Here is a 25,887-nt window from a genome sequence, read left to right as displayed (position 1 = left end):
GAATTTAATGTAATTTAAATATAAAAATACTGTAATTTAGATGAAAATCTTGGAAATTACATGTGATCAGAATGTTTACTGAACTGTTTTCATTTAATGAATGTGTCCCAAACACTAAAAAGCAATATGTTTTAATAGTTAAATTAAAGGCTTGTGTATTGTGAATGATAGTTCTTCAGTGATTCTGTTGCTTTTTCTGCATGGCCCAGTTTGGCTTCAATTGTCTTTTTCCGCAGGTGAAAAAATGCATCGCACTAAAGATAGTCTCTCTCAGGGATTCAGTCTTTTTGTGAAGCTGAAACGAACGACGACTGAAGCTATACGTGAATCAAAGGCAATTTTATTTTTGTTGATATGTTGCTGACACAAATCAAAGTTTTTGTTGTTTTGGGGATCATTGGCATTAGGGAGCCCTGGAATACAACAGGTAAAGACTTTTGAGACGATATGTGCTTCTGTTTAAGGTATTTGTTGTTTTATACACGTTGATTTAGATTGTATTACAAGCGGTATAATAGTGCTACTAGATTTCATTAGTAGTTAGACTGTGGCACTGGCATGCGTGTCATGTTGGACTTGAGTTTTGCCAACCATGACGTCAGAATCGAATATTTTGCGACATTAAATTACTTGAGCACGTGGGGGAAATAGTTACTCGAGCATTGTGCCGTGTGATGCTTAAATTGTTTGTTTTGCATTATTTAAGCTTCATTCTTAATTTCTGTTCGTCTCTCAAATATTTGTGTGTAATTTACGAGTCTCTCTGTGCTGCAGATGTTTTAGCGGTTCTACATGGAGGACTCGAACCTCAAGAATTTATCCGATCCGTAGGTCAGGCTAAGCTGATGTTTGAGGTAAGAAAATAATTCCATACCTTCCACAAAGGCATTGATCTCTTTAAAAGTTGCAGCTAAAGCACGGGAATGATAAAATTCCTCTCTGGCATAATTGCTTCTAAAACAATATATTTAGAAATTAAAGTTTCTTTAAAATTTTGCATTGCCCTGCTCCGTTTCCTTGCAAAAAAAAATTTTTTTACATCTTCAAATAAGTGTTAGTATGAGATATAGACAACCTGTTGTTGTTCTTCTGCTTGCAAATGCAAAGATGTTCACTTGAATGTAGTAGTATTATTATTTTAAATTAAATAATTAAAAAATTATAATAATTTTAAATGTGCGGGATCACTGAACATTTTCCCCCAATACCTTTGGTTTTAATTTTAGTTCTTATTGAGAGGACTGGAGATCGATGTGGACAATAACATTGTCATGCGGGATCAAGAAATAGCATCTATGCGACAAGGCCGAGCTTTTTTATCTCTTGTAAATGACAATATCCCAAAGACTGTGTCTGCAATGGAGAAGTTACTGGCTGTGATGGAGGAGCAGGACAACTCTTTTAATCAGGCCAATTTTGAGACCCTCATCCTCGGGAGCATTTATTCAGCTTATCAGGCACGGTTCCACAGGCTGGAGTCAGAGCAGCAGGCCTGGACAAATATACTTGGACGTCTTGCGAATGTTACTTTAGTTCAACTACGCAAGTCTTAACTATCAATAAACATACAGCTGTTGAAGTAACTATTTTACCTGGTTTATGACATCACAGTTTAGTCTTTTAGTTTTTTTCAACCTGTAACTCAGGGTTTCTCAACCACATTCCTGGAGGACCACCAGCTCTGCACATTTCCCATGTCTCCTTAACCAAACACACCTGATTCAGATCATCAGCTCATTAGCAGAGACTGAAGAACCTGTAATGGGTGTGACAAAGGAGACATCCAAAACATGCAGTGTTGGTGGTCCTCCAGGAACGTGGTTGAGAAACACTGATCTAACTAATGCTTATTTTTGATTCGCAAATGCAACCCATATTTTAAAAACTCAAAAAGACACATTTTTAACTGTAGAAAAAAGGTACAAAACATTTATTATGAATAGAACATACATATTTTAGGTTTTATGAAAAGGCAACAAGTGTTTTATGGTTTATATATTGACATGAGAACAAACGAGACCAAATTTAAACTCAGCATATTCTATCTCACTTTTTCTTTGCTTTGGATGTTTTGGATTCGGTCTTGCTCTTGGTCTTTGACTTGGTTTCTGTGGCCGAGAGTTTCTTCTTGAGCTTGGCCTCATCAGCAGCTGCTCTTCTGTCTCTGTTGGGAGGCTGCTGTGTGCTGCGCTGGGATCTGCGCTGGGAACCTCCAGCTCTACCTCCAACATTCTCTCCTGTCACCGCTGTCTGTTTCCTATTAACACTGCTCAGTGTGTCCTCTCGGCTCCAGATCAAAATGTTAAAGCCTGTAATTAAAGTGTACAATTTGTTTAGATGTTTAAAAATGTCTAACACTCTTAACTTTTATAATTACAAACAATAAATAACACTGCACCCATTCCAGAAGCAAGCACATCTCCAGTTGGACTGAATTTGTTGAGCTGAAATAAAATACATTTCACGTATTAATAAAGAATTATCATGTTTGTCAAGGCAGCAAACAATTTAATTTTTTAAAATAAAATACTGTGAAATATTAGTGCAATAAACAAAAAAAGTTATAAAAAAACATTACTCCATTCATCAGTGTCACACAATCCCTCAGAAATTATTATAATATGCTGATTTGGTGCACAAGAGAAAAATGTATTTATATATATATATATATATATATATATATATATATATATATATATATATATGAGGGGTTGCACCGACTAATCAAATTTAATGCTCTGCTGTGACACTTTTTGATTGACGTTTTTGATTGACTAGTCGCACTGCACAGATCATGGGTCTTGAAGTCCTAAATTTTGATAACAATAATAATACATTTAAAATCAATTGGCTAAAGAGATGTTTGCTTGTTTCTGATTCTATGTGGTATTTCATTCCTAACAATATATTTTAAAAGATTGGTGGCCTTTCTTTTTTAATGAAGTGCAATTACTCCATTGGTAAATGACCTAAATTTGCTAAATTCCATCAACAAGCTCTATTAAGCTGCAGTCAGACTAGAGTTTGAGCATGCAAAATTCTGTCGTAAGGCGCTGTAAAAAGGGGCAGGATTAAGAAAGATGATTAGACTGATGATTTATAAAAGTCAGCGATTGGTGCATATTTTAAATTTCTATCCAGAGAGATCATGTTTTGATGTTCTACTGGTCTCATGCAGTCAAGGGATGCTTGAACTTTGCAATGCAGCGAATGGCGAAACTTGCTTTTCCGGTCTGATGCATTTGTGTGCGTATAAATGGAAGTCTATGGAGAGAAAAGCCCAGCGTGACCGCAGCTTTAGCCTTGAAACTGATTTACAACCACAACTTCTCACCGCACAAAACCATTTTCTAAATAGAAATGTGAAATAGTTTCACAATAATTTAATTAATTCACTTAGGTTAATTGATAATAAGAAATGTGCTTGTTTCTTGAGTACATATGATGAGATCTTTCATGCTACTTGAATTTTTTTATTGCATTATTATTTCTTTTAATTATTTTTTAATTTACTTTTTCTTTTGGTTTTGCTTTTTATCCTGTGTACCTAATGTGAATATTGTGTAAAAGAACTCATCTCTTTTACTGTATTCTAAGTTGTATTATACAGTTTCTTGAAATAAAAAAATTAAATAAAAAAAAAAAACTTTGAGACTTTTTTGAGTGTTTTTTGACCTGACCTACATGGCAGCTTTACACACTACGGTGGTTCACTGAATGAAACTGCCCTCAGATTATTTAAAGTAATTTTAAAAAATGTTGTTTTTCTTATGCCAACATCAAAGATTCACGTGAACTTTAAATCGTCAAACAGATGCCAGTTCGATCGCTCCATGCCAGTATCCTAGATCATATGCTACCCAATCACGTTTACGCAACTCTGGAAAAGTAATGTGATTGGCTGTTGCCCTCTGCGAAGCGTAGACGTGGACATTTTGTGAATGAACCATGAAGCACACAGAAACCGTGACGTGCGCAGCCGCATGACAATCTTCACAGCGTGCCATGTAAACATTATCCCCGGTGAACAGGGTGAAGATGTGCAGCGAGCAGACGTCTGATGACCAAGACGAGCCAGTAACTGTGAAAAATACCTGACTTGAGCAGAATTTTGATCATGTTACAGCCTTATAACGTTATAGCCTTTGTCTTTCGTGTTTTGTTATCATTTCACATGAATATGTGTGCTAAGGATGAATGAATTACTTCTGCACTAAAATATTTGTCATTGTTACATTCTTACTAGAACCTGCAATGATCAATGTGTAAAGTGCATTTATTTAGCAGTAAAATTAGCCCACGAAATGAAAGTGTTGACAGTCAATTTAAACAAAATTAGTAATGTTCCATTGTTTTTGCAATGTGTTATGAGCTGTCAAACAGCATGTAAATATATATTTCCTGCAAATAAATTGTAAATTGTGGCGTATTGCAAAACATTTGCATCTTGTGTTTTATTGATGACGTCACCAGCGACTAGTCACCGTCGACTCGACATTTATATAATAAAAGTCAACTTCCAGAAATCTAAAGTCGTTGAACCCCTAATATATATATATATATATATATATATATATATATATATATATATATATATATATATATATATATATATATATATATATATACACACATGTATATATACACATATATATATATATATATACACATATATATATATACACACATATATATATATATATATACACACACACACACACACACACACATACATACATACATACATACATACATACATACATACACACCACTATATATAAACCATTACATTAAAGATTCCAACATTTGAGTGGTAGCATATTATAGTCTAAATGTTTGAAAACAACAACATGCTTACAGATATGATACCAGCAGCATTGGAGTCTCTCAGCTGGTGCACAAGCCCACCACTGTTGGCATCATAAATGTCAATAGTTCTTTTGTCATTGGGTAATAGTTGATCATCTGGGTAACGGCCAGCCACAATGAGGTCATACATGGGATGCCAGGTTGCCTGAAAAAAATAGAAAAATGGAGCAAAGTGTAACTATGATGTCAGCAGTCCTGTAAAGAAAGAAAGCATTACATTTCTAACCTTGATGGGTGTCAAGTGCTGGAACTGCCGATGAGGATGAATAATTATTTGATCCGGTTTAGACCAGTCGTATGAACTGTATACCCTGATCTCATTCCTCTGATCTGTCGTAAGCAACTTAGTGCTGTCTGTCGGGTTGAAGAATGCTGACAAAAAAATTGTTCATTTGAACGTATTAGTATTTAAACCTACTGTACAGTTGACTTGCTCCTCTCCTTACTTTTCTAATAATATGGTCCCTTACCAGCATTCACTGGTTTTTCATGAGGCATCTCAGCGATGTAACTGTTTTTGTCTTTAATATTCCTGAGGTCCCATAGCTTGACTGTAGCATCAACAGAGGATGTTGCCATCAGCCAATCACAGCGAGGGTTGAATTCGGCATGGGTCACTTTGGCTTTGTGCAGCTTCTCTTTGAAAATCTAAATATATATTTGGCAAAAAAAGAAAAATAATATAAAGATATAAATCAACTCTCTACAGTGTTTCCCCTATCCCTGTTCCTGAAGGCACAACAACAGTACACATTTTCCACCTCTTTCTAATCAAACACACCTGAATCTCAACAGAACATTGGAAGAGACTCCAAAACCTGAAGTTAATGGGTCAGATAAGGCACACATCCAAAATATGTACTGCTGGTGTGCCTTCGGGAACATGGTAGGGAAACACTGCTCGACACAATAGTAAAAAACCTTAAAAATGTTTCCCCCATACATTACAATGTGTCCTAATGAACAAACTTTTTTTGTCTTAAAAAAAGTCTTAATTTGTCTTAAATTGTCTTAATAAATAAAGTGCATGTTGCCATTAAGAGTAGCAATAGTTTATCTATACAACCAAAAATCTTATCAGGGATATTTAGAAAAAGAATAATTTGATGACATATTAAGACTCTGTTATGGATCACAGTACAGCACTAAAATACTAAATTCATTTGAATTTTAAATATTTTACTTTGCCATCATCCTTTGAATCATTAGACCTTGCACAAAATGTATTTTAGTATAACGACTTAAGCCCAGGTCAGATTACACAATTTTTATTGTCATTTACGAAAGTCACTATGTCAGATTATGCAACTTTTTGGTGGATAAAATCTTAACTTGTAGTGGCTAACAAATGTGCCAAACTAGACGTTCTTTCAGGATCAGTCATCCCGTGACGTCTACGATGAGTTATTTCCCAAGTCACAAGTGTTGCTATAACAATATTTCTCATCTCAATAAACACTGATGTTGGCAGACAATTAATATCTACATTATTTAAAGCCATTCGTTATGACATGGGTAGGATCGATCTTATAATTAGTTTTTAATATTAAGATATTTAAGAAACATTTAAAAGACATTTAACATTTTCTTTATACATTTAAAGAAATCTAAATGTATATTTTCCTGCCAGGCTTGCTTATTAAACACACCCTCGCCTGAACTTGCCGCGAGTAAAACAAATGAAATGAAAGTACATCGGCTGCAAGGAAAAATCTGATGCTCAAGACATAATCTTTAAAATAATGACATATTAAAAAAATGAGCAAATATATGACAGAGGTTTGTCATACAACATTATTACAAGCATTCATTAAGTCCTTATTTTCCACAGAGCGAAATTATCCACCCGTATAGTTGAGTAGTGGAGGGGCACAAACAAAAATATAATACCTATATTTTTTTCTTGGAAAAATATAATTTTTAAATGAATTTCGTTTCGTATCATTTTTATCTTAATTTTAATGTATCTCTTGTTGGTCAGTTATCTAGAAACAAGAATAACATTTGAGTTGAAGCGCTTCAAAACAAGTTCGCTATATTCGCCAAAACGTGTATTGATGGCAGCACCCACTGAGATAACCAGGAAATAATGTGCTCGTATTGCGCAGTGTCACCCACGTGTCGGAACTCGTCGTGAACAACAAGAAAACAATTAAACATGCTAAACTTTCTGCGATGGCGTCGTAAGGCATCGCAGGCATGGTATCGGTTGTCATAAACAATGCCACATTACATGAAAAGAAATGATTGAATCTTGTGTGACGACGCTCATTTTTTGTTTACAACTCCCAACCACACCTTACGTCAAGGAAATCGTTCCGAAATCGTGACAAATTTGTGTGATCTGACTGGGGTTTTATTCTCACTCACTTACTTTCCTTTGGCATATTCCCTTTCTTTATCAGAAGTCGCCACAGCAGAATGATACGCCAATTACTCTGGCACGTTTTATAAATATATCTGTTACCCTAAATCACAATGCAGTTATTTCACTTGTATTTTGACCTTTTATTTTCATCATATGCTACACTTGCATTTAGTATGCTTTCTCTGTATACAAAATATAGATCAATTTTGTGAATTTTATTTGACGTGGAATCCAAAATGGGACGTCTCGTTTTGGTTTACCTCATGACCATCCAGGCCAAGAAGGAGAAGTCTTCCAGTATTGTCCCCAGTAGCAAGCATCTGACGGCTAACAGATACATCCACACAGCAGTACCAGTAACTAGGAGAGTGAAATGAGTGCTATTAAAACAGTGTACACATAATTACATAGAATCCTATTTATACCTAATAATATATGGCAGTTGAGGTAAAAGATAAAAGTAGATTTTAGTACCAAAAAGGGACTTTTTCTGATGTAAACATCACAAACAATCTCAGTCCAGAAAACCAACATATTCTACATGCAGTTATTCCCTCAGAACAGCCACAGGAAATAGGTAGACATCACCACAAATGTCACACTGCTGAACTATTCACAACATATTCACACAAGCATCATCCTCACCAAAGATCATGGTGGTCATGGCCACAGTCTGGGGTACGAGACAATATCTGACTTTGGAGTCCCTCAAAACTCTGCACGCTGACTGTGCCATCACCAGAAGCCACAAAAACTTTGGATGAGTCTCTGGGGCAGAACCTCATCTCCCCAATAAAGTCACCTGCTCCCTTCTGCATGGACACAACAGACAAACATGCTTATTAAATGTGCCAAACCCAAAATGGCTGTGACAAGGCAGGACTGAATGGGTTGAACAATGATGACAATGGGTTTTATCCAGAAACTAATCCAACACGACAACACGAAGAAGGTTCATGTTCACCAATAACATGCTAACCTTCAAATATACATTTTACTAGTGGCCAACAATGATATTGAGCATATTATCTCAACAAGCAAACATTACCTTAATATAACAGCAACATAATGATGACATATCAAGACACTAACACTGAACACTGGCATGTACAGTATAGCTAAATGCTAAACTAAAAAAAACAATGTGATGATTTCATCCTCTGATCTATCGCAGGGTTTATCCAACTTTATACCAATCAGAAGACCAACACGCAAATACTTTCAATGCTCACATGATTTTTTAAATAAAACTGAATTTCATGTCTTAATACCAAGTGTAAACAGCCTAAGATGGGTTTTGCCAGTCTGAGTGGCCAATGCTGTATACGAGTGTAAATCGGGATGAAACATTTTCAGCTAATCCAATTTCAATCACATCCAGTGGTAAATGAAAACACATCCTAGATTGCTGTTGTAGTGTAAACTGATTACCAATTAATGTAGTGCAATATGGTCCAAAGTGTTTGATCAGCCATAAAAGACTAATTCTTAAACTTTACATGCTGTGTTGCTAAAGCACAATAGCCAGATACAGCTTATACTTTGTAGGTGTAAACAGGTATAAAGAGGAATGTGTCTCCTTTGTCCATCTATGATCCGATTGACCAAAATGTATCTTAATAGCGGGTAAAAACAGGGCTTGAATGTTACTTAGTGTTAATGTTCAATCATAGACTGGCAGATATGTTTATATTGGTGCACACATACTGTAAATCAGCTAAAGGAACAGAATGCACAATAACATAACAGATTATTGAATCTGATTAAAGAAAACGACCAATTTTTGGTACTGTAAATCTTTTTCAAACTAACTAGGGCATAGGTCTAAAACTGGATTCCTGAAGAGTCGCCGCTATGCACAGTTTTGCTCCAACCCTAAACAAACACAGCTGACCCAACTTATCAAGACTATTAAAGACTATTAAGCAGGTGTGAGTTTGAGACCATTGAACTATGGGGAGAACAGCCTTAACTGCTAAAACAGGAATTTGCTTACTCCCATGAATCTGTTTTGGCAAAGACTTGTATAACGGATCCACTGAAATCCCGAAGGGTAGTAGCACCCCAAATAGAGGAGACGAACAGCTGATTGGTATTGAATTGGTTAAACTTCATGCCTGTTATTGCATCTCCAGGACCCATCTAGATAAAGAGCAGAGGAGAAAATCTCAACATTCACCAAAATGGCATCTTAAAACAGTTTTTACGGTGTTGTGTGCAAATCTGAAAATGTTGAACTTTACTTTTACTTCTGAAGATGTTTAAATGGTTAGGTGGCCTTAATGCCATTCCAATACCCTGAGACCTTCGTTCATTTTCAGAACACAAATTATGATATTTTAGATAACATCCGAGAGCCCCTTTGTTCTCCGTGGATATCAATGGTCATGTGATATTCAAAGTCCAGGTAAATTACCAAACATCTTGTCAAAACATTACATCAACTTCAGTGGTCATGTAAAGATATGAAGCTCCAAAAACTCTTTTGTGCATCAAAAAAAGGTACAAACAATTTTGTTTTGCCAATGTCTTCCACATCAAGTCAGAAAATCTCCGGCAATTTTCTGGAAAGGTCTGTAGGTGTGAACAGGCTTTTTTTGAAAATACCGGTAAATTCGTTCCGGCTACTTTCTGGAAAGAGAAGTTGTAACATTGCCGGTAATTTGCCGAAATGCTGCACTGTGTGAACGCAGAAGAAAGATTGCGGGAAAGAGCACATTCACGTTTAGAACACGCTGACGAGAGACGTCTACTCCAGCCAATCAGAACACGCGGATGCATCCGCATCCGTGCTGTTTATGAAAAAAAAAAGCCTTTGAATGGATGTGTAAATTCCGGAACATTCATGCCGGCGTGAACAGCGCTTTTTTGAATTTACCGGTATCACTATTAGTGTTCTGAAGATAAACAAAAGTCTCAGGGGATTGGAACTCTATAAGTGTCATTAATTAATGACAGAATTTAGATTTTTGGGAGACCTAACTCTTTAAGAGAATATAATTAACCATAAGACTATCAAGTACATTAAACTGGAAAGGAAACAAACATAAACTTCAAAAAATGAATTAGCTTCGAATAGACCCCAGTGTCTATGGTAGGGGTGCCCAAACTCGATCCTGGAGGGCCTGTGTCCAGCAAAGTTTAGTTCTAACCCCAATCAGACATACCAGGTCTAGCTAATCAAGCTGTTACAAGAAACTGTGTCCGAAATCGTATACTTCCATCCTATATAGTACGCTAAAAACAGTATGCGAGCCAAGTAGTATGTCCTAATTCGATAAACAGTATGCGAGAAGTACCCGGATGACCTACTACTTCCGACAAGATTCTGAAGTGCGCATTGAATGGTAAAGTCTAGATCGGATATGCGGCTGGCCGGAAGTGCAATATGCACATCAATAAAGCAGCATTTTTTTATTACAATGTATGACAATAATAAATGTTTTTACAGTACTGTGACGGTTGGGTTTAGGGTTGGGGTAGGGGTAGACATTAATAAAATACAATAAATGGGAAATTTCTTAAACAATATAAATAATTCTCATTAACTTCTGGCCACAACCATATCCGATCTAGCAACAACCGCATCAGATGAATGCTACGATATCCCATGATGCACCACGAGAGAATTCATGAATGGAAGCGAAGCAACGCAACTGACACAGGTAGGCCACGTTGACACAGTCAGGTCTTGATGCCCAATTCTGATTTGTTGCCTATATCTGATTTTTTTGCCTGTCTGTTTACACATTCTTTTAATTGTGACCCATATCTGATTCATGTATTTACACTTGCCATACAATTTATGACGTCGCATATGCGTAAAGGCGGGTTCTAGCATCTGTGCCACACTAGCCACGATGGAAGAAATTGTCGATATATGTGAAGTTCACCCAACCTTAAAATGATTTTGAGGCAGAGGAGGAGGGAAAGGGCCACATCGCAGCTTGCGTCTGTGTTTTATATATGATGTCATCCACCATTCAGATGAATTTGTGGGTACAAGAGAGATCTCAGGTCTGGTGAGAGCAAATTGTGGTAGGCTTTAATGGGAAGCAGTGGGTCTGAAATTTTAAAATGAGCACACACACACTTTACCTTCTACACCATCAAACTGTGGAGAAGTACCACATTGGCACAAGTTTAACGATGTACAAAACGGAGTGCCTGAATAAATCCAATCTGCCTGTTTACATAAGTCACATTGTCACATATCCGATTTGTATCTAATTTATTTCCACATATGAAGGAGGCCTGAAGCCGATCTCTGAATATCCGAATGCATGCATTTTTTTCGAGTTTACACGGTCATAGAATAGATCCAATCTGTCACATATGAGCAAAAAAATCGGAATTGGGTCACATTTAACTGGCAGTGTAAACGGGGCCAAAATGGCAGATGTAGTACATCAGAGTTCCATTCATAATACTGACATTCATACTGTATAGAACGTACTTTTCTAATGGCCGAGTAGTTCATTTAAATTCAAATGCAGTACCTACTGAGTAGCAGGCAATTTCAGACAGCCAAGCTTTCTAGAAACATCCATGTAGGTGTGCTGAGGCAAGTTGGAGCTAAAATCTGCAGGACACCAGCCCTCCAGGACCTTGTTTGGGCACCCCAGGCCTATTGAATTTGGAATTTTAAAACTGATGTGACACTTAAAAATGAAGGTTGTTTATACTTCACAAATACTTTATACAAATTAAATATACTTTCTAATATCCAAATGTTTGGTTAGCTTTGAACAATACATTCTTCACTTTTCAATCCATCTCACCCCCTGTATGAAAGACGTCTTATTCAGCACATCATAATCCCACAAGATGATGTCTCCACCCTTTGATCCCACTGCAACGGTGGTGGGATGTGTGGGATGCCATTCCAGACAAGTGACCCTCCGGTCAAAGGGACTGGCAGTTCGGTGCAGTTTGTATGATTTAAGTGAGCGTATGAAAGGCTCTTGCAGACACTGTAACAAAAGAAATAATGTTTTACAGTACAAGGATCAGAAATCAATGGGGGTTGTGCCAGAGATGTCACCAAAATGAAGAAATGCCCAACAAAGTCAAGATAAGAGGAGGGGAAATGCTGTTTTTCTGTATAGCTAAATTACGTATTTTATTATTATTCTATTAACTGACATAAATAACCTATTATTACACTATCAAGAACAATAATCATCAGGAATGATTCTGCAGCCATGTACAGAGCTTCTTTTTAAATGTATGATTTACATACAACCTTAAATCATTAATAATTATGGGTAGCAGTTTCTAGCATTCTAGCAAGAAACTGGTTAACTTTACACTAGGCATGAGACGATAACCGTGTTCAAGGTATACCGCGGTTTGGAAAAGTCAAGGTTTTAAAACCGCCAAAATTTTCTGCCATACCGTTCCTAAGGTATGAGTAAGATTTTTTTATTCACATTTTTTTTGTTTTTAGGACAACAGTATCTCCAGCAGAAAACGCATCCAAAGATGCCTTTTTAAATTGTAAAAAAAAAATCTCTGTTTTTGAAACAAATGAAGACAGCAGAAGTCAATGATTCATTTGAATTATATAGCCTGACATGTTTACTGCTCTAAAATATTTTAAATGTTTCTCAAATTAAAATATATTGTGTTCAAAGTGGAAAAAGGTTTTGTTTTTTACCCAGACATTTAAAAAGAACATATTTTAGATCAGTAATCACAATACTGTGATATTTATATGCAAGGTTATCATACCGTCAGAATCTTATATCAGGCCATGCCTACTTTACACACACACACACACACACACTTTGTCATTACCTGGCGCAGTTGAGAATGGATGCTCTGCCCCAAGGAACTTTTGTAAATGTAGTGAAGAATACTTGTTTGGCCCACTTTCTTCTGACCTCCTGTCCATTTCACACTTGCTTGTATATAGGTCTCTGGTACACAAATAAGTTCAATTTATCTCATAAGATTACACTCTTACAAAAATAGCCTACAGGAATCATGCAGGATTTTTTTCTGCAGGAACCTGCTGGTATCCTGTAGGAATTATGAAATCCTGCAGGACAAAATGACAATATGTGCAGGCAATTCCTACAGGTTTTAGAATCATGCAGTACTTTTTACAGGAATCCTGAAGGATTAAATTTTTTTCCCCTGCAGGATAGCTGCTGTCCTGCAGGAATTATAAAATCCTGTAGGACACATTGACGATATGTGCAGGAATTTCCTACAGGTTTTAGTGAAACATTTAAACCAAAGCAATTATAAAACTTCGCTCACCCTTTTTTTGTTTGGTCTTGTCTTGTTGTTTAGCTTTTAGCTTTTTGGAGAGAGATTGAGGAGTTTCTTCATTCGGTCTTTTCTTTGAATTGACAGTCTTCGTCTGCTTCGATGCAGCCGAGTCTGTCTGAGCTCTTCCTCGCGCCATTGCAAATCTACTTTCTGATTGGAAAGGGTCAACAAAGACGTGTCATATAGCAACTGCATCACTCGTGAAGACAAAATCAATTCGACTGGAATCATGCATAATGTTACCTTTTCTTTATCTTCAAGTGTATAAGGATATATCCGGGATCAGACCAGAAATCAACACCGCTACACGTGCACAGACACGCATTTTCACTACATTCAGTGACGTAGGAGAGTTGATGTTTTGTAATCGTTGAGTGCGATGTATTTTTTATCCACTAGATGCCACTATAGCTTATGTTGGCTAGACTGAGTTTATCATGATTTTTTTTTAAATCAACATTAGTAAAGGAATACATAAAACATTATTTGTACTAATATTGTGTGACTTGAATACAAATTATTCATATTCATTGCACAGCTAGTTACACAAATGTTACAAAGGATAAAAACAGCCAATATATGAAAGAGAAACAAATATAAAAAAAATAATAATAAAAAAAAATGGTCACACTTTATTTTGATGGTGCGTTTGTTGAACTTAAGTTACAATGCATCTACATGCCAACTTATTTTCATTAGATTATAAGTAGCCTGTTAGGTTGGGGTTAGTGTAAGTTGACATGTACTTGCTAAATTTCTTATAGTAAGTTAAATGTCTGTTGAAGGAGCAGTATCAGCGGATATTAAGCAGACAGTCTACTAATACTCAAATGGACCATCAAAATAAAGTGTTCGCAAAAAAATAAATCAATAGAAATAAAACATAAATACCTCAAACCATAAGCAAATTATAAGTGTTACATAGGCGTAACAAAATGGATCTGATAATTGAAAAGTATTGCTTATAATGATAATATTATTTATTTCAGCAGTACAGCTGTTTTGGCAGCTTTCATATTCAATGATTGGCAGACAGGTTACATAATCATGAATGCCAATTATAGTTCAGAAATTAAAAATGTTACATTTAAAAGTTATGTTTGCGTGCACTTTTTTTTTTTTTTTTAACAGATTTTTATTGTCAAGAACCACAATTTCAGAACCAAAAATATTCTAAAAGTCTATAAAATGTTCTATAATGTTTTGAAGAATACACTCAACAATGATTTTGGCTGCTTGTTCAAACTACTTATTTAAAATTAACTGAATCAACACAATTCTTGAGTTTTTTGGGGGACAATGTTTTATGTTTAATCCATTTTCGAAAACAATTAAGAAAACTTTATAGATTTGTGTTGGGACAACATTTTTATTTATTTATTTTTAAAAAAAAAATGTTTTTATTGAAGCATATAATGATTACATGTAACAGTCATACAAAACTTAACCTGTGATGCAGAACATTCATTCATTCATTCATTCATTTTCTTTACGCCTTTATTAATCTAGGGTCCCCACATCGGAATGAGCCGCCAACTTATCCAGCATATGTTTTTTTATGCAGCGGATGCCCTAACAGCTGCAACCCATCTCTGGGAAACACTACGGACAATTTAGCATTCCCAATTTACCCATACCACATGTCTTTGGACTGTGGGGGAAGCCGGAGTGATGCAGAACATACATAAAATAAAATAAAAAAATAATAAAAACATATATATATATATATATATATATATATATATATATATATATATATATATATATATAGTTGAAGTCAGAATTATTATTAGCCCCCTTTTAAATTTGTTTTTCTTTGTTACATTTTTTCCAAATGATGTTTAACAGAGCAAGGAAATTTTCACAGTATGTCTGATAATATTTTTTCCTCTGGATAAAGTCGTATTTGTTTTATTTCAGCTAGAATAAAAGGTCTAAATTATTAGCCCCTCTAAGCTATTTTTTTCGATAGTCAAATCATCATTATACAATAACTTGCCTAATTACCCTAACCTGCCTAGTTAACCTAATTAACTTAGTTAAGCCTTTAAATGTCACTTTAAGCTGTATAGAAGTGTCATGAAAAATATCTGGTAAAATATTATTTACTGTCATCATGGCAAAAATAAAATAAATCAGTTATTAGAAATGAGTTATTAAAACTATTATGTTTAAAAATGTGTTTAAAAAAATCTGCTCTCTGTTAATCAGAGATTGGGGAACAAATAAACAGGGGGGCTAATAATTCAGGGGGGCTAATAATTATGACTTCAACTGTATATAAATATATTGGGGGATCCATCATATTAAATTTATTAGATTGTACAGATGATTTTTTCATTATTAGAGATGTTTTTATAGCCTTCTTGTTTGTAATTGAGGTCAAAGAATTATAAAATATTTTAAAATCTTTACAGAAAAAAATGAAAGAAGGGGGTACTAGACATTGCCTTGTGTATGTGAAACTTCCCAAGTGTTGGGATAACATGAATCATAGTGGATCTGCATTCTTTTTTTCGAGTGTACACTTACCTACTTCCTGGATTTTACCTCAAAATTCAATAATTTGTAAATATTCATCAATAAAAATGTAAATAACGGACACTTTCGCTATTTTGGATACTCAAATCCTAGTCAAATAATACAAATTCTGTTGTTGGTGCAGTGAAAATAAGTGCTTTACTAACCTTTACTGCATGTTGATCAAAGTCGCAGGACAAACTAAATTATTATAAGAGCTTGATGTAATAACAGTATATCCTACAGAAACAACCATATCTTTCTATCAATTTATATGCTTTCTTCATTTTCGGATCATGAAAATTAATTCAATAATAAAATATAATCACTGACAGCAGTTTCTAACAATTTTTTGAAAAAATATCAGATAAAAACACTTGCAGGGGAAGACCACTCTGCAGTGGGAGATTTGAGCGTCTTGGATACGGCGCGTTCAGGATGTGTGTGCTGACCAATCACAGAAGAGCAGGGACTTACAGCTGACAACGAAAACAAAGAAAGGCATGTTTTCCTCCCACTCGCCACTCTGTGTGTCAAGAGGGAAAACTCAAACATTCACTGTATGTTGTTTATTCAGTTCATACACTGAACGTCGAAACCACATCTCCATATGACGGTAAGTGTGCCAACAAACACACTTGAGCTGCATCTATGCTACTGTTTTTGAGAAATTAATTGTGTTTTATTAAAATGTATATTTGATGGAATAATGATCTGATTTATTATCATTTTAATCGCGGTGTAGATCGCATGATTACCTGAATAAGTAGGCTACTTTACCTGGCATTTTCAGTGTGAAATTAGGCCACGTGCTGTTCGTTGTGAGAAATGAGCTTTACTTCAAATGTACAATAGGGTGTTTGCACAGAAATAATATATATTTTTTATAATTAGACAGTAGTTTTTTCTGGTCTGAATTGTCCTCACATGTTTTATCATACGTTAATCAAACTAATTTTTGAAATCAATATGCTATAAACAATAGTTTCAGTTTCACCATGTAATTGAGTATATGATTTGTTGTTGTTTTTTTTGTGCCTGAAACAAAGAAGAAAACGTGTACCTGTTTTTTTTTTTTTTTTTTTTTTTTTTTTGCCATTTTTATGTTAGGCTTACTTAAATATATTCATAGTTTTGTGGTTGCCAAGTACAACAAAAATGCACCTCATTGTTAATTAAATGACATTTCACAGTGCAGGTGATGAGTAACATTTATTGAGCATTGTTGATTTATTTTACTTTTTTGAAATGATTTGTGTTAATATGATACATTTTATGCTATGTGTATTGTGATTGTTAAAAACAATCACAGCTTCCACATTTTGATAAAGTGTATGATGGTTCAATTCATTAGCTAATATTTTTGTTTCATGTTTGACAATTTTGTGTCAGATTTAGTGTGATTCTATTGTACTGTTGTTGCTAAATGTAACAAAATTGTACCTCATTGTTCACCAATAAATGATTGATATTGTACAATGCAGGTGATGTACTTTCACCTGTCCTCTTTAGTGTTTTTTATAATGAATACTTTTGTTGTATTAATTATATGCAGATATTTTACAGTTGAAGTCAGAATTATTAAAACCCCTGAATTATTTGCCCCCCTGTTTATTTTTTCCCTAATTTCTGTTTAACGGAGAGAAGATTTTTTCAACACATTTCTAAACATAATAGTTTTAATAACTCATTTCTAATAACTGATTTATTTTATCTTTGCCATGATGACAGTAAATAATATTTGACTAGATATTTTTCAATACACAGTATTCAGCTTAAAGTGACATTCAAGGCTTAATTAGGTTAACTAGGCAGGTTAGGGTAATTAGGCAAGTTATTGTATAATGATGCGTTGTTTTGTAGACTATCAAATAAAATTCAGCTGAAAGAGGCTAATAATTTTGACCTTAAAATGGTTTTTAAAAAAATTAAAAACTGCTTTTATTCTAGCCCAAATAAAACAAATAAGACTTTCTCCAGAAGAAAAAAATATTATCAGACATACTGTGAAATTGTCCCTGCTCTGGTAAACATAATTTAGGAAATATTTAAAAAAGAAAAAAAAATTCAAAGGGGGTTGAATAATTCTGATTTCAACTGTACCTTGTATGTATACAAGTACACAAAATAATTTCCGGTGCACAAGTCATGTTATTTTTTTACACATCTCTCCACTGTCTGTTAAACAATGATTAACTAACTGAAAGCTTGACTACTTAACAACAAACGTATCGAGTTACTGTACAATTAAGCGGTAAGGACATGTGCCACTTTTTTCTCCTCAGCTCAACTCTTCATCTTTAGATTAATGATCATCTACCATTTTTGAACTTGAGGCAGAGATGCCGATTTTCAGGTAGTCATTCTTCAGTAAGAATAAATATGAGCATAATGGAAGTTTAATGATTAAATATGTGTTTATTTAAGCAGGTGAAATTGCGGTCAAAAGGTTTATGACTACGATTATAACCCTATCTATAGCTCTGCTGCTCACAGCACCTATTGGAGAGATTTAGTTCCTCCTCGTATCCTAAACAACACAATTAAACAGCAACTTGTGCTTGCATTTTAAGAAGTTTTAATGTGTTTTACAATATTTATGGTTTCGAATTGTCATCTTGAAATTTTTATCTCTTGTGTGCGGTCTTAGGGAGAGGTTTATAGAACCATCCTGATCTGGTGACTGGACTGGGAGATACCATAATTAAGGAGAACGCTGTTGCAAAGAAGACTTCAAAAGAAGCAGTCAGGGAGCTCTTTATGTGGCAGATGGTCTCTCCACCTTGTGATTTCTGTGTCTTCTAATATGCTCAATCTCATCAAGCTACCTCAAGTGTTCACCATCAACCAGGTTCCAAAAGTAAGTTTCATTAATGCAGACTGGTAAGTAATTTGCAAAGAAATGTGATACAGGCATTTGTGTTACAGGCATTTAACTGACAAATTCAAATTGAATTTATCTCTTTTAATCAATCCAATTCCAATTGTACAGCACTTTTCACAATAGTTATCTTTCCAAAGCAGCTTCACAAAAGCTGGACATCATTACATTACAGTCAAAATTAGGAAAGTTATGGAGTTGTTTAAAGAATTGGCAGTATATAAACGTAGTTACCTGCAGTTATACAGCACAATAAAATTTACACCTAATAATAATACATGTTCAGTGTTTATTGTCCTCAAAGATCTCAGATGGTTGGCCTCATCTCTTCTATATTATTATCTCATTTCTATCTCATTATAGGTCTTCCATGAAGATGGCATCATTTCAGGGTATCGCCACCCATGCAGCTCTGCCAAAGACTGCGTGCTAAGTCTTTTCCAGCTAACAAATGAAACCCTCAATATTTGGACTCATTTTCTGCCTACATGGTAGGTTCTTTTTTTAAGATCTTTTTTTTAAATATAGTTACATTTTGTTAGTTTTAAAATCAAGACAAAATTTTGCATAATAATAACTGCAAGTGTTCAAATATCTGCTTAATTGTTACCTCATTCCATTTTATTTTGAAATATACATGTTTTATATATTATATATGCAGTTTTATCATGATTTAAAGAAAAACAAACCTCTAAAATGTTATTTAGCTATAGATTATGTATACCCAAATAAGATGTCAAGCCTATTTAGATATGAATCACTTCACAACATATTTAATCAGGCCCAAAATTTGAATTAATTGTGATTTTATTTTGTTAGAATCTTTCAAACCACTGGGTTTTTACTCATTTTTAGGATTTTAATCATTTTACAATAGAAAAATGTAGTATAATCACATGCTACACAAACAAGGGTTACACTTACATACAAATCCTTTCACCCATATATAGACATTTTATTTCTATTTTTTTATTTAGACGTCCTTCTGTTTAATATCCTTTTTATGTCTATAAAATCCCTTATAATTTGATGTGGACATCAAATTTCACATCTCTTCGTTTTGGTTATATTTAATTCAGAGATGCAAAACATTATATCTACTTCAGAGATATAAAACCCTACGCAGTGCATATTTGCACCATTATCGTTTTTGTATGTTTGTTTATTGCAAGTGCAAGAAGAGCGTCTGCTACTGCTTGCAAATTTTAATTGTAAAGTGTGAAGTAATGGGTTTTTTTCTTTGCAAGGTTTTTCTTGTGGAAACTGCTGACGGTGGTGCTAGTGCAGGAGGACTGGCGGGATCCTTTCACGTGGCCTTTCCTGGTGTTCCTGCTGTCATGCTGTGTGTATCCACTGGCTTCCAGCTGCGCTCACACCTTCAGCACCATGTCTGAACGGGCCAGGCACATCTGCTTCTTCTTTGATTATGGAGCACTCAGCTTCTACAGCCTTGGTTTGTATATGACGCAAACAAAGCTACAGAGTAAAATAAAGTTTCCGATTATGTACGACTTTTGTATATTAATGGGATGGTTCACCCAAAAATGGACATTTTGTAATCGTTTATACCTGCTTGGGGATTCTGTCTTTACTTGAACACAAAAGAAGAGATTGCAAAGATTTTTCATTGACTTCCATGTTATTGTTTTTCTACTATGGATGTCAGCTTCTACTATTTTCCAACAGTTTCCAAAATGGAGTCTTTTGTTTTTACAGAAAAAGCTCTATGACCACTTGAGAATGAGTAAATGGTAAACAAATGAACATTTTGGGGTTTGAACTGTCCATTTAACCTTTAATTTGTGTGTTTGATCACCAACAGGTTCTGCCATCATCTACTCTTCTTACTCATTTCCAGATAAATGGGTTAATGGCCCATTTCACTTATACTATGTTCCTGTAGCTGTTGTCAACTCTGTTATCTCCACTGCTCTTGCCTGCTACTCAAGGTATGATAGGTGATCAATAAAACCTATAATTCCACTATGACTATTTTGGATTTAGATTTTGTTTTATTGTGCAAAAATGTCTTAATGAAGCATTTGATTTGTTTGTTTTTAGACTTGGTTTACCATTTTTTGAGTATAATTGCCACAGCATTAAAAGGTATTTATTATTTAGCATTTTAATCTTGATTGTAAAAATAATTTTCAAGTAAATAAACTATTGTCATTCTCTTTTAGACCTTCTGGGAAATTGGATCAGAAGCTTTGTAAATGTCTCCGGATAATTGCGTTTGTTTATCCATATCTCTTCGATAACATCCCCCTCTTTTACAGAGTAAGTGTTTTGGCTCATTTCTGATTTTGTTTTGCTGCGCATTGCTTTAGCTGTATTTAAACTGTATTAAACAGTCATTATTTTAAAGTGCCTGTTATGACTTTTTTAAAGTCTCTAATTTCATTCCGGAGGTCTCCTGTTGCAGATTTGGACCCATCCAAGATTGTAAAATAATTATTAGAAATTTTAAATTAAATTGATTCATTTAGTCCCGTTACCTCTTTGATTTAACTTGACCACAAAAGCCATATTTGTGAGGCATGCGTTAGATGTCCTACAATAAAATGAAAAGCAGAAATTTTAGGTTTGCCTATCCTGCCTTCCCTATTTTTTCAGCATATTAATATTTATAGCAGCATATTAAGATAATATAGCTTCACACTTTTACTGAAATTGCTCATTCTAGTATTCATTTATTGCTTTCAGTTGCTTGTGGTGTTGTCAGCCTCTGCCATCTTCCTTTTTGAAGACTTAAACACATCAACTTTATTTCCAGAGCTGATCACCCTCATTTTAGTGTTTAAAAAAACATAAAGCACTGTTTTTTATATTGTATGCACATTTGCTCCCCTAAACAATCACTCCAATCATTCTAAAGTAATGATTTCTTTCCAAATATATCTTTTAAAGCCATCTGGTGAATTGTTTTTCATATTGTAATATAAAAAGCAGAAAAACAAAATATCACAGTTTTTTTTTCCCAGTATCATGCAGACACTTGTATACAGTGTGTTCCAAAGAGCAGCAATGGCTGCTGTTGTGGCTTATCAATTTGAGCTTGAGTTATTATCCTTTTTGAAGTGCAAGTCCTGAAAACAAGACCTTCTCAACATATTAAAAACACAAACCAAACTCGTCCAGGCCTCAGCAGTGTTTGAGGGTCATTGTACACACTGTTTGTGGACAGCCAGTGAGGACCATAGGCTGGAGTAATGCAAATGCGTGCCATGTACATCCAAGGTGAAACCACAACACTTTGATCGAGGTTTCCAAATAATATTAATTGTATCCTTTGCTTGTATGATGATGCAGGAAATATTTCTTCGTATGGACAATTTATAACATACCACAGTTTCCCAACTCCTAAAGAATTGAATAAAGTGGTTAAAGCAATATCACCCAGTTAACTTCACCTAGTTTAAAGTCACTGTAGATTTAACCCAAGGAGCTCAGTGAGTATTCATTCTCCTTTGCTTTTAGAAGGTGTTAGTCTGTTAGATAAGAAATGTAACAGGTTTGTGTGTCAAATTTTTCAATTAAAAGGAAAATTTGTTCTAGAAGTTTTACTGGCGGTCCTTGGTTGAGGAAATAGTCTGGAATAGAACCTGGTTTTTACATTTCCATCAAGGCAAAATAAATACATTTTAAAATGTTCATCCCTTGCTCATTTTAGAATAAAATTGAACTCCCTCCTAAAATCGCTTCATCTTATTAAGAATAAAAAACCCTAATATTCCTGAAATATTATACAGATGTATTTAACGAAGATCCTCAATTTTAGTTGCTTTTCTTATGGCTATGTGTTTTTATGCCATTGTAATTTCATTTATTTTTTAAATTTTGTTTAATTTAGTATTTTTAGTATTATTATTATTATTATTATTATTATTATTAATACCATATTATTATTATTATTATTTACATTTTTCCTCTTTCTGTCTACTGGTATGTTATTTGCATTTGTATGTGATTATATTTTTTCTTATGACTATGTATATTATTGACCTTTTTAAGATCTGTCTGTGATCACTTAGACTTCTGATGTTCTTAAATTGTCAGTTCAAGCAATAATAAAAAAAAGAATAATGATAAAAAAACCAACGCTTTGATCGCCCCCTTGTGGCTGGCTGCAGAAATCATTACCGTTTCAAAACATTAAATGCTGGGGCAATCTGCTCACAATCGGTCTATGTCAAACAACATAAGCCTTGAAATTGATAAAAGAATGTATATTATGCAGACACTTAATAATTAATTATATTAGATTACAATCCAAGTGCATTTGATAGTTTTTCCTTCAATTTAACATTTGCGGTGTGTTTAAAAAATGTAATTTATGTTTTCAGTCTATTTTTTCTTGTTGTTGTTGCATTTACTTGGTCTTGACCAGCAGGTATCTCTAGCATGTATTGTTTAGAACCTTTAGAGTGAATCATTTTGCAGAGCTATTGCTTCAATTGTTTCTACACTTTTATCTCCCATCACTAGGCTGCTGTACATGTTATAAAGTGTTTATTTTTCTAATATATTTGCTTTTATTTGATGCCATGAAACAGGGTGTATTTTATGATTGTGTGCTATTGGTTTGGTAGCAACTGCACAGAGTTGGGCTTCAAATTCAAAGGATTACAATAGTCATGTTGGGAAATTTTGGTCTCACAATTATAATTTTTAGTACAACAACTTATAGTAAAAGGAAGTGGAAGTATATGCTTATGTTTAATTTCAGGGCCCTTTTTAAAACAGCCACTTTAAGCAGATCTTTTATGTAAACAGTTACATTACACACATGAAGATAACAACAAAATAGGAGCACTTTCAATTGGACTTCTTGTCTTCTCTTGTAGATCTTTGTGTGCGCTGGTGAAGGTTGCACTTTTAATGAGGCCAATACGGTTCACTATCAGCACACATCATTGGCTTTCTTCACTGGCTTTCTTTTTGCCACACACCTGCCCGAACGACTGGCTCCTGGCAGTTTTGACTACATAGGTACAACTACAGATTTCTGGATCCACTTTTAACTAAACATCATAAATTCAGATTATGTAACATTGGGAGTGAAGCTTTAAAACTACAGTAAACTCTATTAAATATAATCTATGGCTCATTTATGCATCCTTCACAGGTCACAGTCATCAGCTCTTCCACGTGTTCGCTATTATTGGTACATATTTCCAGATGACTGCCATTGAACTTGACATGGCTGCAAGGAAACAGTGGCTTCATGCTCATTTGCCACCAGTCACCTTTCTAAACACAGTAGGAGCTGCTTGTTTTAGTGTGGTCAGCGGGCTTTGTATAGTATATGTCTTCAGTCTGGCGCTTTTCTCCACCAGAGGTGTGAAGAACAAATCGTTCTGAAATTTGACATTTGGTTTTGTCACAGCACAGGCCAACCAAGTAAGCTTCCTCTGAAAAAAATTATATTGTATATATTATAGCTTTGTTCAGTGGCCTGCTTGAACTGCTTGAAAAGATTGTAATCTGGAGGAATGTAAGTCTGTACAATTTGTAATTTGTTTATAAATGTTGTGCATGTTTTTATCTACTTGAAATCACATTCTTAACATTTGCACTATTTAAAAACACATTTCCATGTTCCAAGCACATGAATCACATTTATAATCATTTTTATCCAAGTGCCTATTTTTAATAAGGCTTTTTGAACACTGTATTTGTAAACTCTCTGTCTTGTAAAAAAAGTTGTATTATTTTGAGAAGATGTGCTATTTTTACTAAATAAAACTGTAAAGATAACTCTTTCTCTCTCTCTCTCTCTCTCTCTCTCTCTCTCTCTCTCTCTCTCTCTCTATATATATATATATATATATATATATATATATATATATATCTAAGACAAGATGTTCCATTTTGGCAGTACATTTTCACTTTTAAAAAATGTGACAGGGCCTGACTTAAGCTTGTCGTCATCGAACAAATCATACAAAAAAAAAAGCATAAAGTTATACGATTCAATGATAGAATGCATCCTGATGTCACTTCTGAGTCATAGCCTTAAAGGTGTAGTGCACACATTTTATGTTAAATTTAATGCAAATGTAACAGGACTGACAGAAACATGGGGACAATTGTAAATTTATTTGAGTTATATATTTGTAGGATTTATTTATAATTTCATGTTTTTAATCAATTGGTGTGAATGGTAACAACTTTACATTTCTATTAATTCTATTGTTATTATTTAAGTTTTGTCCTTCTAATTGACAGTTTTTAGCATTAAAGCCATTAAAACCATTCAAATCAAACCATTAAAGTTGTAGGTTCAGTTGGGCTGAGGACAAGGACAATGACAGGGTTTGTACATTTGTAAAGTGTTTTTAATAAAAAGAAAAAAGTCTGAGAACCATATCAATAACATATTCCTTTACAGAACAACTCACAGAAGTCAACCATCAGTCCATTTTTAGAAATGTTTGTGATGAAATAGTTTTTATTTTTTCAGGGACAGATAATATACGTTTCTGGTAGAATGGCCCGTATAATTTTGGTGAAAAAATTACAAAACGTATGTTCATCATTTTGTGTAACACAAAATTTATACAAGAAATACTTTGACAATATTTAACCATACAGGTTTTTATAAACTGAATTTATTAAAGCACATGAGAGAATACGTGATTATACTTGGTGTATGTTAAAATGTTCTTGCAGACATTTGAAGAATTGTGGCAAATCATGAAATGTTTTTTTTCTTTAAATTATTTTTACGTTTCTTTTAAAATGATACAGTTATAAAGACTGTTAGCTGTAAACTAAATCAAGACATCCCAATGTACGACTAAATATCTTAAATATTCCTCTTCTTATAATAATAATTATTATTATTGTTATATTAGAATATACATTAAAAGTTTAACACAAGCAGACAGACACGTATTTTTCGACAGAAATGCGTTTTGTTTGTTTTTCTTTATTTTTCTTTATTTTTTCTTTTATTTCTTTATTA

At 34.2% G+C, this 25,887-nt stretch overlaps 3 protein-coding genes across 4 annotated transcripts; 2 read left to right on the top strand and 1 right to left on the bottom strand.

The window, feature by feature from the left end:
- The first annotated feature begins 275 nt into the window (after positions 1-275).
- Positions 276-1,917, top strand: LOC130245529 (protein FAM180A). Its single transcript, XM_056478249.1, has 3 exons — positions 276-427; positions 775-854; positions 1,227-1,917. The coding sequence occupies exons 1-3, from the start codon at positions 355-357 to the stop codon at positions 1,551-1,553; spliced, it is 480 nt and encodes a 159-aa protein (XP_056334224.1). The 5' UTR covers positions 276-354; the 3' UTR covers positions 1,554-1,917.
- Positions 1,916-13,851, bottom strand: ddb2 (damage-specific DNA binding protein 2). 2 transcript variants are annotated; one of them, XM_056478248.1, is made up of 11 exons: positions 13,760-13,851; positions 13,505-13,666; positions 13,037-13,158; positions 12,019-12,210; positions 9,234-9,379; positions 7,498-7,597; positions 5,340-5,517; positions 5,096-5,241; positions 4,859-5,014; positions 2,399-2,444; positions 1,916-2,309 (listed from the first exon to the last, which is right to left on the bottom strand). In XM_056478248.1, exons 2-11 carry the CDS (start codon positions 13,650-13,652, stop codon positions 2,047-2,049), a joined length of 1,497 nt encoding a protein of 498 aa, XP_056334223.1. In that variant the 5' UTR covers positions 13,653-13,666; positions 13,760-13,851; the 3' UTR covers positions 1,916-2,046. The 2 variants fall into 2 exon arrangements, with proteins under 2 accessions (XP_056334223.1, XP_056334221.1); XM_056478246.1 differs by lacking the exon at positions 9,234-9,379 and adding an exon at positions 7,883-8,049.
- Positions 13,852-16,562: 2,711 nt separating this feature from the next.
- Positions 16,563-24,520, top strand: paqr5a (progestin and adipoQ receptor family member Va). Its single transcript, XM_056478250.1, has 9 exons — positions 16,563-16,652; positions 18,687-18,896; positions 19,281-19,408; positions 20,165-20,370; positions 20,740-20,866; positions 20,979-21,023; positions 21,101-21,197; positions 23,765-23,909; positions 24,046-24,520. The coding sequence occupies exons 2-9, from the start codon at positions 18,843-18,845 to the stop codon at positions 24,279-24,281; spliced, it is 1,038 nt and encodes a 345-aa protein (XP_056334225.1). The 5' UTR covers positions 16,563-16,652; positions 18,687-18,842; the 3' UTR covers positions 24,282-24,520.
- The last annotated feature ends 1,367 nt before the right edge of the window (positions 24,521-25,887 follow it).

The sequence above is a fragment of the Danio aesculapii genome, chromosome 18 (assembly GCF_903798145.1).
Source record: "Danio aesculapii chromosome 18, fDanAes4.1, whole genome shotgun sequence".
NCBI classification, from domain to species: Eukaryota; Metazoa; Chordata; class Actinopteri; order Cypriniformes; family Danionidae; genus Danio; species Danio aesculapii.
This window is presented reverse-complemented; position numbering and strand designations above follow the sequence as displayed.